We start from the raw sequence: 14,602 nt of genomic DNA on the forward strand, positions 1-14,602 counted from the left end.
TTTTTTATAACTCGTTAATGGTCAATTTTTAAAAATATTTATCATTCGAATTTAGTGCTCTTTTTTATAACTTGAGATGTAATTTTAAGTTTCAAATGACATTTCATTTACATTTTGATTATCACAATAGTTCGAGATATTTACATCAATATTTGAAGAACAGGTGAGTACAATTTCAATGAGCAATATATTTCTAATTAATTATACGTGACGTTAATGCTTTTCGAAATAATTAAATCAATTAGATTTTAACGATTAAAGAATTTAATTATTTGTTCAAAATTATTGTCTTAGCATGTTATTGATTAAAGAGGCACAATGGTAAAACAAAGTATGTAATTATACAAATACGCATGGAAAATCATGTATGTGTAATATTCGATGTATGATACTCGGCGTATAACAGAATTCTTTTAAAAGGAAAAGTTATTATAATTTGTGTAAGCTAATAAAGGTTTATTGATACTCTAATATATATTATAACAATCGCTTTATTGAGGATAACAAAAACATGTCATTTTGGTTGGATTATAAAATTGGTAATGAAGAATGTGTATACATGTAGACTAAAAATATTATAACGCCAACAAAATGTGCACATAGTACTTAGACGAAGAAGAAGAACATAGAATAAAACTTGTAAAACCGTGTTTAATTTTATACGGCAAAAAGCAATTTCAAGTGTTGTGTAAGAATATGCTTAAGTATATAGAAAACTGAATTTAATTGAAATATAATTCAACAACCAATAAAATTGTATAAAACACGCCACTCAGTTTAAACTAATTCACTTACCTTATAATTTATATTCTGATCGATCATCGGAACATATCAACTTCGAGAAAATAAATAATAAATACTATAGACACCTGATTGAGGGTGAGAAGGTCCTATGTTTTCAACAACGTTGTTAACCAATTTCCCGATACTAGAAATTAAAATGATAAATTCACTAGGAAATATAATATTGAATTTGTTTTTATCGCACTATTATTCATCACACCCGAAGTTATTTGTTTTCGCGTAGACATTTTAAAATCGTGTATACACTTTCATTTAGTAAATATTGTACTCTTATGTTTGCGATTTGTCGAGAAAGTTGGGAAACTTAAAATTTGCACACAGAGGCAAAATGGATTTTAACTGTGTTCAACGATTGAAGATAATAAAAACCGATGAGTGATCTTATCATTGAACGTAATCATTCACCTAGTTTAATAGGTACCTAGTGAATGAATCGTTGCAGTAATGTTATCAAGTATACGTATCCATGCACGATGTTGTACAATGTACGCGGACAAAAGTATGATAACTAAAGGACAGGAGAAAATTGATAGTGTTTACCTATTAAAATACATTTAATTGCCATAATAACAGATGTGATTAAATGAATAATATTAAAGTAATATGGTTACGTACATAATCATTAGTGTAATCAAAACGAAAACAATTCCAACATTGACGTGTAGTATAGGTAATTAGATAGCATAAAATGCGTAAGAAAAAAAATATTTTACGATCAATAAAACATTGAACACAGGTGATAAAAAAAAAAAAAAAATGATTACAAACGCGTTGTATTATAAAGTTTAAATTATTCACATATTTATATATATATATTATACGTCATGTGTTAGTGTCTATATATTTACATAGATACTAAAAGCCATACCAATGTAAAGCAAAACAATTGTACGACGTATTGTAATTACATGTAATGTTGTGACGAAATAAAACGTTTGGAAAAATATACCGTAAATCATATTATCGCAGTCATAAACCGTCGGACGAAAAAACGGTCGAGGAAAGGAATATCTCTTATTGTTTCAGATCCCTTCTCGTTATGTATAATATATGTATAATAAATCTTTGGTCGACTACCTATTTACAATATATATTACGTGTGGTCCAACTGTAACAGTGCGAGATGGCAGCGGTTGCAGGTACGTGTGAATACAATATAAATTGAGGTTGGCCGGTGGCTTTTATCACACTCCAACGAGCGAATAATCTTAGCAACGCGTAAAAAACGTCATCTCCTTTACACGGATCACGACATTATACCTTATATTATATTATATCATAAACCGTAGTAATACGTCTTCGTAAATAAATTATTATTTTTCCTCTTCCTGGTGCGCATGCACTATATACTACGTTACGCATTAGATATTATTTATACTTACAGCGTATGCACATGTATATGCACCGGACAGGAACAGACCCCGATCGATGTGACCTTTTAACAACGAATAAAATATGAAGCATACGTATACGTCGCGGAATCATGATAAAGATTTATTGGCGCACGCTGAGAAATATTATAAATCGCACGTAGGTAATACAAACGGACACTTACATACACGTCGTACAAGTAGGTACAGTAAAATCAAGAATTTTGCTAAATGCTAGAGAAAATAGGTGAAGAATTACTAACTGTTTTGGGCAATTTGGTTAAATTTAAGTATTTTTTTTTTTAAATTTTTATATGTAAATTAAATTGCATTAGGTCCAGTATTCATTAAAGATAAGATACGTTACTTCTTAAAGGTGAAAAAAATATCATGAGCGTTTAATGCATTATGCTATTTGATTACGAGTAATTTGTTGAACATTAATATTTAAATCAGAATATTGATAAATTATTAAAAAATAAAATTTTCCATTTTTTTAGAACATTTTTTTTATAATAATTGCTAACAGTTTATTATAAGCGTTTGGCCTAAATTTGACGAATTGACTCGATGGATTGTAAAATAGCGTAGAAATGTAATCTTTTGACTATTTGCTCGGGGTAGAATGTCCGATTCGACCATTTGCCTGCGATGTATAAATAATACGATGAAATTAGTATGAATGTTTTTTTGTAATTTACGTAATATCTCAAATAATACGCGTATTCCGCGCAGTGATTTCGGTTGCTTCTTATGTTCGCGATACGGCGCAATATTGCTGTACACCAGTGTTATTCATAAATTAAATAACACGCCACTGCTGACTACTGTTACTGTGTACCATTACCATTGCGGTAGTATTGAACATAATCACGGTTGTTATTTAAACAAAACATAGATTACAGACATGGGCTATACGAACACTGAGATGATATGTACATTACGTGTATAGAATTCAGCTCTCTGCCCATAATCCTTGTGAAGCTAGTAGTGTTTCCGGACGTTTCTAATGTAACAATACGTCGTATATTAACGGTTAAGAAGGGAACGAGGGCGCGAAGCTCGAAATGAAATTGACGAGATCTTCGGACGTCGCAAGTAAAAAGTCGATGGCGCGCACATAAGCAGGAAAACGTATAAATCTCGCGAACCGACTCCCCTGTCGATGCGACGATGGAGGTGGCGGCGGTGCGGTTAAGCTATAAAACGTACATAAAAACGAGTATAAAAATTATACGCGTCCGTAGAGCGAAAAACTATATTGAACACAATATTTATCATCGCGGGAATATGTTTCGTACACTCGTTTAGCGGCGTTCGTATCGATAGATTGCGATTCGACGTACATGTCGATTGCATTTTATTTAAAATGTTTACGAATACATTTGGTAGAGTATAATTGGTACCTTTGGTAGCGCTACGGTTGCAGGTACCCGAGTTGTATTACAGCCGTAATGACGCTTTATAATCGATATGTTGATAACTACATCAAATACTGTGTAAGAAAAAACAAGAGAAATAAAACTTGCCCATCTAGTAAACACATTATTTTATATTTAATTACTGTGCATCAACCAAATTCTCAAAATTTACAAAAATTAAGTGCTGTTATCCTCCGCGGTGAACCCATATTATTGTACTACCACGAAACCGTTTAAGTGTCCATATTCTCACTGTTGGTGGATATATATATATATATATACATACATCTAGGACATAAAACTGCTGAAGTAGCAAGTACATGACTTAGGTCGTAATAATATCGAGGTACATACTTTTGATCATCACGAATTCTTTAAAGATCATTTTTATATGCATCCGTTGTAAGATACTCAACAAGCGTACCACAGAGTTAATAACGATCAAGACCAAAAATACTAGGGTATATCTACATACAGGGTTTATTACTCGTTGTGTTAATACCCGATATACTATACTTTTAACTATTAAATTAATAGTGTTTGCGTCCAGAATGTAAATATTGATAATAATGGAATGGCTGGTCACACACACAAACACTATTGTGGTTACTTTTATATCTTCGTAATTTTAGTTTGTGTCATGAGAATTATATATTGTAAGATGATTCTAAATGGGTGTATCATTATACAATATATTATGCTCGACACGTTATTTGCTGCCACTGATTCGTCGGTGCACGGCTTTTAACAGGGCCGCCCAATTGTTAATTACCAAGTGTATAATAAGATCGTCCGCGACGTACGTTCGTTTTTGAATTATTAAGTTTTTAATATATTATGTTGTATTCGTTTAATTTGTATTTATCGAGGTGCGCTAATGGTACGCTTTTTTAAACAATGTGTAGGCACTAATTGTCGTATAAGTTATATACGTATTAACCACGTGGTTAATATTAATCACCATGTTTATATTCATAGGCACTAAGAGCTATTATATTTTGTAATATTGTTGTTTAGGTACAAATTGCCATGGTTTTTATAATATTAATAGTTTATTATTATATTGTATGTGCAAATCATAAATTATTATTTTTATTCTGCATGTGTATGTGTGTAAATAATTTTTTATATAGGCTTAGAGCTGACCTGCACTCCACAAATTGTAAGTTTTTATTTTTTACATCTATTTAATATTTTGTACTCGTATCGTCTTCCATATTATACTCATATATTTTGATTATTATCGTTGGTTGCATCGAACAGGCAATTTATTAATCATTTATACATTTTAACCTGTTGGGTCAAAAGGGCTGTATTTATATTATCTTGTATCTATATAATTCGAGACTTCTCTATATGTTGCTGTGAATTTTTCCTATTTAATTTGTGTGTTTTCATGTACACTATTAAACAGCAACAATAGTTATCAACAAATTTCCTTTACAATTTATTTCTAGTTTATACGTACACATCTAACACGTATAGGTACACACTTCATACATAATAAATATCTCTCATAATACGCATCACGTGTAGTAATACAGTATATGTCCGTTAATCCCGACCACTACTGTACGAATTACTGCACCACTATAAATCCAGCTATTCCATTATTATTGTAAGTTTTTGGTATCAGTGGTGTTTAGGAAGAATTTGGTGTCCGAGAACGGGTATTAAACCTCATGCTCTTGGCCAGTACAAATAGATTAATTATCAGATATAATTCGGGGCCAAAGTTTTAGGTTTTAATTTTTATAAATAATATATTAGTCGAGACAAAAACACACATTTTAACAACTAGTAATTATGATAATTCATCAATCTACCGAAAATCAAAATATCAATAAATGTACATGCACAATACTGATAACAAAAAAATATTTTTATTAATCGTTTTTACAGTTATAATAATATTAATTTAACTATATAACGTTAAACGCGATTACTAATAGATACTACATTTCTTAAATGTTTCAATAAAATCCGTATTTAATATAGGTATGGACGGGTTTTAAGTTTAAAAGCGTAAGAATATTACTGGATGTTTTCGATAATTTCGTTTTTCGTATAATATGGGCCCACTATGTGGATGGTAAGCACTGACGTTAGCGAAAAAAAATCTCTATGGAACGGAGATAATATGAGGCTCTCAATCACGCCTGCGATTATAAGCTATTTATTTATTTTCCTATTCATTTCAAATTGAAACTCACATACGTAGAGCATTTATCAGATGCTATAAATAATATATTTGTAAAAAGCCTTCGAAACTATATATAATATTTATATGTATATATATATACACATCATAAATATGTACACTGGAATCATTCTACGGCACAATATCAATAATCTACCAAATTTCCATGGAGATGTGAAATATGCCGTTTTTGTGGCTTTAAACTTAAAAAAGCATTGTGAAAAATACAATATATAATTACATCTTCATAGTGAGCGAACACACGCGTTGTTATCGAGGAAAATCACACGAGAAATGTTCATAAATATGTATAAACGACTGTACAATCTTCAAGTCCAACCAAGTATACTACTTATAAGTATCTTAAACGATATTTAAAAATAAGTTGTTATTGGTGATAAGCGAAATATGTGTGTAATAAATGTACCTGTATGTGCGAACGGAACAGCTCCGGCGCAATTATAAACACGGCAATAAGAGTATATTTAATACACTAGCGTTGAATTATTTATTAATTTTGGGAATGCATGTGATGTTTTTCGTTTATCATTTACTGTTAAAGCTCTTCGTGTCCATTCGTATATATTCATATACCCGGAAAAGTTTTCGAATATAATTTTGGTTGCGTTTTTTCAGCACATTTTTATAACGTTTCTCAAATGATTCTGTATTGGATTTATTAGATACTATAAACGGCACTGATATCGGAAAAGATAATACTTTAATATTTACTGATTTTATAGACCGTTATAATAAAACTAATAAGAGGGTATTTGTAAATAAACGGTATATTATACAAATATACGATGATTTGTACGATGATTCACCAGAAAAAATTTCATTTAATAATCAAACTTAAGATCGTTATCTGAAACAATGAAAAAGTGTTTATGAATTATGTGAATTTCTCATTTAAGTTCAGTACACATACGAAATTAATAACTTGTCATCGAACACAAAAAAAAAAGAAAGAAATTAAAGGATTCAAGGGGTATATCTTATATCGTTGGTTTTTTATGATGAGTTAATTTTTATTATAGAAAGAAGAAATAAATATCAAGAAGCACGTTAAAAACTCGTTAAAAACGCGTTAAAAAATTACAAGAGAATAAATATATATTTATTCTGTAGTAAATTTTTATAAAGTAATTTATATCCAACGAGCCGAATACAGTTTAGCATAAAAAATAAGTTATTAAACAAATATTTTTACAGTTGTAATTAACGGATAAATAGATAAAAATATTATCTATAACTCAATTGAATATGATAATAGTAGGTTTATGTTTAAGTTACCGAAAAGCAGAAGATTCGGGCAAACATTTTTTCAGTTTTCAGAACTTTTTGATCAATTCATATACATCGGTCATCCTTACGAGTATATTAAATCAAATAAAAATAATAAATTTATATTAAATTTAATACATTATAGTAAAAGTGATTCTCAATTTGCCCCTACAAATCCTCTTTAGAAAGGCGTGAACATTTTTAAAACCATAAAACTTGAAAACGTTAAAAGATGTGGAGTGGGTTGAACCGGATGGTGATTGGCGAGTCCTAGCGGAGGATAGAAAAAGATGGCATGACATATGTTTGTCAGTTTGGTCTTAAAGGTCGTCAACTACGAAGAAGAAGAAAAAAAAAAATTATATTATACTTCGTTTTAAAAATTTGAAATTTGAATAATATTTTTTTCTCTACAAATAAATTCATGAAAATGCAATGAAATGTTAATTATTATTTAATGATCAGTACAATCATTATACTTCAATATTGTAGTAGTGAGGAGGATGTGACCTCATACAATAATATAAAAATGGACATGAACGTCAAAAGGTTGAGAACCCAAGTTATAGTAAATGCGTATATAGAGTATGAACGCGGGAAATGTCGTCACTGAGACAACATGAAAAGCAGCAGCGAATTACATAAAGGTCGTGAAAGTCTCTCACGCTCAAACAACAGCGTCGGTTTCTAAAGAATGACTAGAAAAAAAAGAATTCGGTTTTTTGCAGACTCTCATGATTACCTTTGAAACTTATATTATTTCATTATTGGAAGTATGTATCTTTGTACAATGTATATACATCATTTGGATAAAGGACGTGGATGGTTATTGCGGGGCGCAAATATAGGTGTCGCAAACCCACTGACAAACATTGCGATTGTAATTCATAAAACGACACATCTCTCTAATGGACTCGTGGGTACAATAAATTATCAGACTTGTTTCGGGGAGCGTGCCGGCTGCTGCAACAGTACATACACATTCAATATAGCGTACTTTTTCACAGCAGTTCAAAAAGCGAATGCAGTTTTTGCCAAATTTTACGTCCAATACGATACATTCGTAATAACAATAATTGTCCGACTCTTATGTTTACCGTTTCTCATCGGTGTCGTAGACAACGGCTTGATTTATACACGGTTTATACGTACGAATATCATATACATACACGGGTTGTGAACTCGTGTGCCCGAGCGCTGTACCTATTACATACATTACCACAGAAAATATATCATTTCCAAGCGATTTACCCGAGAAAAATGATACGCCCGCCACCACAGCACATTTTACAACCATCGGATTGCAATCGTACGCTGTCGTCATCGCGCGGTTTCCAACCTCTGACCGCCACAGTTTCTCACACACACACATACATACACACTAAAGGCGTATAATATATAAATTGTTAGCGAAAGTGCGTGGGGGGGGGGGGGGGGGGGGGGGGGGGCGTTAGGTGAAAACTGTTTTGCGTTGTGTCAAAATCCGAATGCGCTGGCCATTCTCGTCCGGGCGCGGTAAATAACCCAAAGACGGCATATGATTTCATACTATATTACCGCCGCCGGACACGATCGTATCGAAGTTTGCACAACGTCGTGAAAATCGCAACTTTATACACATGCGCATTACACAGTTACATGTTTTATATATAAATAAGCTCAGCTAACCAGGATTGATGATTCTCTAGGGCCAATACGTCACACCAACCGCTTTCTCCGGGCAACCCTTGCCGAAAAAGCGGAAGATAAATCAATAGTTAGAGAAAATATCGTATAGTACATTTAATTAATTCTTTATTCATGTTAAGTGTTATATTTTTAATTTTTAAATCGAAACCAGTCGTACTTTACAAATATAATAATACTTCAGACTAAGCTTTAATTGATTTATTTCTATGTATAAAATGTTTATTTATTTATGTATTGATTATCCTTAACGAAAAACATGGAAATAATATAGCATATTTTACATTATATATAATACATATTGTTTCGATAAGTTTTTTTTATATCTCTATAACATAAAGATTCGTGTGTGCTCATATTATAGATAAATGATTATTAATTATAATTATAGTGTTAAGGTACCCATAGAATGATTTAACTGATGTTAAAACAAATACATATAATACAATTAAAAAATCAACAAAAATTTATATTTTAAATTATAGTGGTCCGTTAAGCTGTTAAGCATTCTAAACCATTACATTTTTGGTGAAAGGGATATACGGGAAAATAATTTTCACGAAGTACTTTTTACGGACAAATAAACTAACGGACTACAAAAGTCTAGCCCGAATATAGGATACCACGGGGGGGAGAAAGGATTCGCGTATCACCCTAAAAGGATTTAAAACGTCACCAGTTCAAAAACATTTTACTACTGGTCGCCACTATATAATTTTACCACACCATCTGTATATAAATAATAATATATATATATATATATATATATATAATAGTCCAACTACTCCGGGAGACGCCGCTGGATCTGCCCGTAGCGCAGACTGTTAAATGTCAATGTCACCGTGAAGCAGCGGCGGTGATCTTGAAACGAGACCTTATGTATACCGTCTTATCACAATCTTGAATTTACATAACAAACCGAGAGAGCAACTACGAGTACGAGTACACAATCAAAATCATTTGGTACTCGGTCAGACTTGTGCAGAAGGTATGCAAGTATTATTGTATACTATTATATGATACACGTAAACCTTTATGTTTTAATTATGTAGTTACATATATAGTTATAATAGTGCTGGTTTCTTCGATTTAGAAAACTATATTTTATACCACAGAATGATTGTAATTCTGTTTATCTATGTGATAATTACTGTACTATATCTACTCGACGACAAGATTTGCATGCTGAACACAGTGCAAGTACACAAATAAATATTTATGAACAAAATTGATCAGAATTTCATATGACAGCTCATTGATTATAAGAGTAAGTAAAATATAAAAACAATTTAAGTCAGTTATATAAAATGATATATATTCTAACATTTTTTTATTTTTCCGTAATTTCCTGTAGTTTTCGCTGTTACATGAATACTCATCGTTAATAAATATATATAAAAAAAAAAAATAAGTTCTATAAATGTATATTAACTAAAGTTGATTATCACAATTATACCTAAACCATATACCTTAAATATATTTTAACAATAATTTTACGATTTACATTACCGGAGTTGGATTTATATGTTTCATTAACAATTATACTCAAAATTAAAAAACATATAAATCCAACTCCGATATATATATACATATACGATCTGTGATAGGACAAAATAAATTATTTATAATAAGAAAACTATTAATATTTGAATAACTGAATCAAGTCAATTTTTCATTTCTTTCCTCGAAAAAATATAATAATGTGCTCAAAACTAATATAAACGTATATTTTATGAAGTTTTTCAACTATTGTTGTAGAAACTACAGAACTATATATATAAATATAAATTAAACCTCGCACAAGAGGAAAGGTAAATATCAAACAAGCAAGAGTTTACGAAAATTAACTTTTCCCATAAAAAATTCAATAAAACAGCCATGAACTATCGATTAATCGAAAACTTCCGATAAGAAATAATAATATTGTTTTCTAAAACTATATAATTTTGTGAAAAAAACACGTTCAAATATTTATAGTCTTATATAATTGAATAATATTTGTTCAAATAACGCAAAAATAAATTCCGAAGTACACGCAGTTGAAAAAAATAATAAAAAATATCGATTAAACGTTTTGTATTAGAAATCAAGAAATATATAACGGTATTGACCCAGCTCGTGAGACACAAGATTGTCAAATAGACCATTTATTTGACCGTTGCATTTCCGTGGCAAGAACTAATAATATCCTCAACAACTCCCAATAGTCCTCTATACTGCAACGTTTATTATGTGTAGCGAACCTAGACATATATAGACAGAGTATTAACTATACAAAATATAAGAGCATGGTTTTTTTTTCAATTTATTTTCCTTTTTATGACGTTTGAATTTTTTTTTTTTTTTTTTATTACTATTTTACCGACGAAAAAGTTTTAAGACTTTTTAATATTTTTTTTGCGGCCCGGCTTACACACGTAATGGTAGCGGATTCACAAAAAAAAAAAGGTCATAACCAAAATTGCTTTTTCCCGTGGAAACGACTATATGATGCTTAATAGGGATCGTTTTGTATTCGGTTCTGCACGTTCTAATAATGGGATAAAGTATCCGCGCGTAAGCGAACAGGGAACGCGTGAAGTGACCACTCGAGCTAAATACTGTTTAATCCACGGACAATAAATTAGGCCATATCACGTGACAAACTTTGCACGAGCCCTTCTTTCTGGTTCGTCAGATATTACGCGTTTTTCCGATCAAAATAGCTAACAAACCATACGTATATAAATGTGTACAAAAATGATGACAATAGAAAATACATTATTCATCGCTGAAATTTTTAGTAAATCCTTACGTTGAACCGCATACGTTTTGCACATGTTGTACAACATATTTTAATTTTTGGAGGTTTACACTGACCTCATATGAAAAACGTATGTACGGTATAATGTTAAATGATAACAACCGTCGGATTAAAAACGAGTATAACGGTTGTGTTTTATGAATTTAATCTAGCGTTGTATATTAGAATATATAATAATATTCATCACCATTACGGCAACGGGTAGTCGTTAAATTTGTTTACCGTGACATCTCGTCGTGGAAAGAAAAACAATTTGCACGTCGACGGCGGCGTTTCATTCTTGTCAAGTGGGGGGGGCGCGGTTAGCGAGTAATACGTATAGCAGCCGCGTTCACTACAGGCTATATGTCAAGTAAATATAATATTTACCACATCTTATACTCGTTATTGTAATAATGTCCATCACATTTAACTGCGTTCAAAAATTACAAACATACATCAACACCAGGAAAGAAAAAAAAATACCGCTTTTAAACGATGAAACAAACGACAACACGCCAATTTTACCGACTAAACCGCGTATTTCGAGAAACAGCAGCAGCAGCAGAATGCCGACACGCAGCCATGTACTCGTATATTCGTTGAGTTTTTTTTCACGGTTAATAGGTGTAATAAAATACATGGATTAGTGTTTGACATCGTAAACGAGTAGCGTTTAAATCATTCAGTGCTGCATGTGTAGCTGTATTGTAATCGATTGTTGAGCGAGAGATAGTCATTTCAACGAGTCGCGTGGTCATTTCCCAACAGGAAAATGAGAAAATATTATTATTACTATATGCAGTGCACGAGTAGATTAACGCGTGAAACTTCCTCACTAATGATACAATAATTTCGTGACCGCATTCGATTATGGAACGAAAACTCAACGAAACACTCGATCAGGTAGTCAGTCGATTTTTATCTTGTTCGTTCACGCGAACAAGTAGTGTCGAACGAGTAATCCATCACTACCGAGCAAAACGAGTGACATCGATCTGCACAATAACGAACGTACCATGCGGCAAGGTTAATTGTCCGCAAGGCAAACGGTTTTTGGTTTTAGACTCACCTTCAGAACGCATCACCGGACAAACGACTTTGGACGAAACCCGAAAACAATCGGATACTTTGACGGAACGGTAAAAAACCACAAGCCACCGTCACCATGTAGACGTTCTAGACCTAAATTATTTTACCGTATATCAATCACGTCGTTGATGGTGTCAAAACACATTGTGTATACACACGAAAAACTCTTGAAAAACCGCACACGGTGCCGCGCCGCGTGGATAATTGAAGTCGCGATATTTGACAGTATGCACGTGACGACGACCATGTCCATGGCTCACGTTAACACACCGTCATTGTATAAATAATACGATTTAGTGACAATAGTTTAGATTGTTATCGCAGTCGTCGACCAAACGGTTAGCGCGCGTACGATGATTTATCGAATTTCATTTAAATTGCATTTTAGGGGTAGAAGACAACTGAGTTGTGTTGAGACTATGGCATCGGTCGTCGCGTCATCGGGTTCCCGCGTAACCGAACGCTGCACTTCACGAATTGTTAACGACGATCCACATGTACATATAAGTCATAATATTGTTGTAACGCAAAATAATTCTATCAATCAAATGATTACCATACATGTAGTATATACATAAAAAGCTTTACATACAATTTAATGATTGGTTATGCTAACGCACGGTTCGTGTCAATGTATGTATATAAGTTGATTACCGATCAACACAATGATAACAGTTACGGTTCTCAAACGAGTTCCATTTTTTTTTTTTAATTTCTCAAGTATACATGAAATATAAGCGAGTAAATATATATGTGTGTTGAGAGTGATGATATATTGATTTAATCAAGATCTCTCTTAATATATACCTAATCTGTCCTTCCATTATTAAATGTTTTATTGTCAAAAGGAATATACACGCATTACTTGTTTAAAGCTTTAAATCAGCATAAAACTAATGGCTAAAACGAATTATACATTTGCAGCACACCAGTAACATTATTATTGATTTGCATATATTTTTTATTCGTGATTTATATGGGATAAGCGATAAATACACTATTTAAGTATACCTAACGATTAAGATAGTACATTTTTGGCAACACAGTTTCACACATTATTTACACATAAACTACTCGTATATATAGAATGGGTCGAATGACAGAAATAATATATTTTCCAAATAGAAATAAACAACATTAGATGATAAATGTATTAAGTTTTCTAAGTTTTAATGGTAAATTTACTTCATAAATTTACCATATAAATAATAACAGCGAAATCCGTAGCAATACTACTGCAGTAAATCATAAAAATCCAAAAAAAGAAAGGAGCAATATTGGTGCGAATATCTCAATGCTTTATTTGTGCATTACATCCATTATACGCAGGTGTTAAGAAGTCAGTCAATGAACTAGAACCGTTTAAATATGCATTTGTATAACGCGTGCATTCAGATCGCGTGGTATAGCAATAATATATCTTCTAGAACAATGGTATAGAAAGATTTAGTCATTCATCACACCTAATTACGGTCATGTCGGTGAAAGCGTAGACAGTTTCGGGACCCATAATACTTAAATAAATATAAAATGCGACAATTGAAGTTACTCGAGCAAATAAATTATATCGTGGACTAAATGTCAGCAAAGAAAACGATAACTCAAAACATCAAATGTGAATTTGGCTTGGCATTTACAAAATAAAAATCTATTGTATAATATTATAAAATTATTATTATTATTTATGTTTTGTTTGTTTAATGGTTTTTATGTATACAAATACATTTATGTACTCGAATGCAGATGAATAATAAAACATGCTTTCTAAAAGTCTAAGGGTCAATAGAGTAAAAATATAAATACAAAGTATAATGTTTCACTTTGGATAATCATATTATTTAAAATATTTGATTTCGGTTTCGATTGTTTGTTTATTTAATAAGCATCGTATTGTTATTATTACCAGTACACAATTTTCTCCATACAATACATAATATAATTACAGTGCATATTACATGGC

The 14,602-nt window shown here is 31.6% G+C and overlaps 1 protein-coding gene across 4 annotated transcripts in view; it reads right to left on the bottom strand.

Moving 5' to 3' along the window:
* The window catches only part of LOC112691845 (protein-tyrosine sulfotransferase), a 113,919-nt gene that overhangs the window by 24,253 nt on the left and 75,064 nt on the right, over nt 1–14,602 (bottom strand). The window contains exon 1 of one of the 4 annotated variants that reach the window (XM_025566260.1): nt 796–861. The exons of the other annotated variants lie outside the window; for them this stretch is intronic. Coding sequence (XP_025422045.1) covers nt 796–822 — 27 coding nt within the window. The 5' untranslated portion in view covers nt 823–861. Of the gene's footprint in view, nt 1–795; nt 862–14,602 lie in introns of those variants that run through there. 4 annotated transcript variants of the gene reach the window in all.

The sequence above is a fragment of the Sipha flava genome, unplaced genomic scaffold, assembly GCF_003268045.1.
Source record: "Sipha flava isolate LNK unplaced genomic scaffold, YSA_version1 67_pilon_pilon, whole genome shotgun sequence".
Taxonomy (NCBI): domain Eukaryota; kingdom Metazoa; phylum Arthropoda; class Insecta; order Hemiptera; family Aphididae; genus Sipha; species Sipha flava.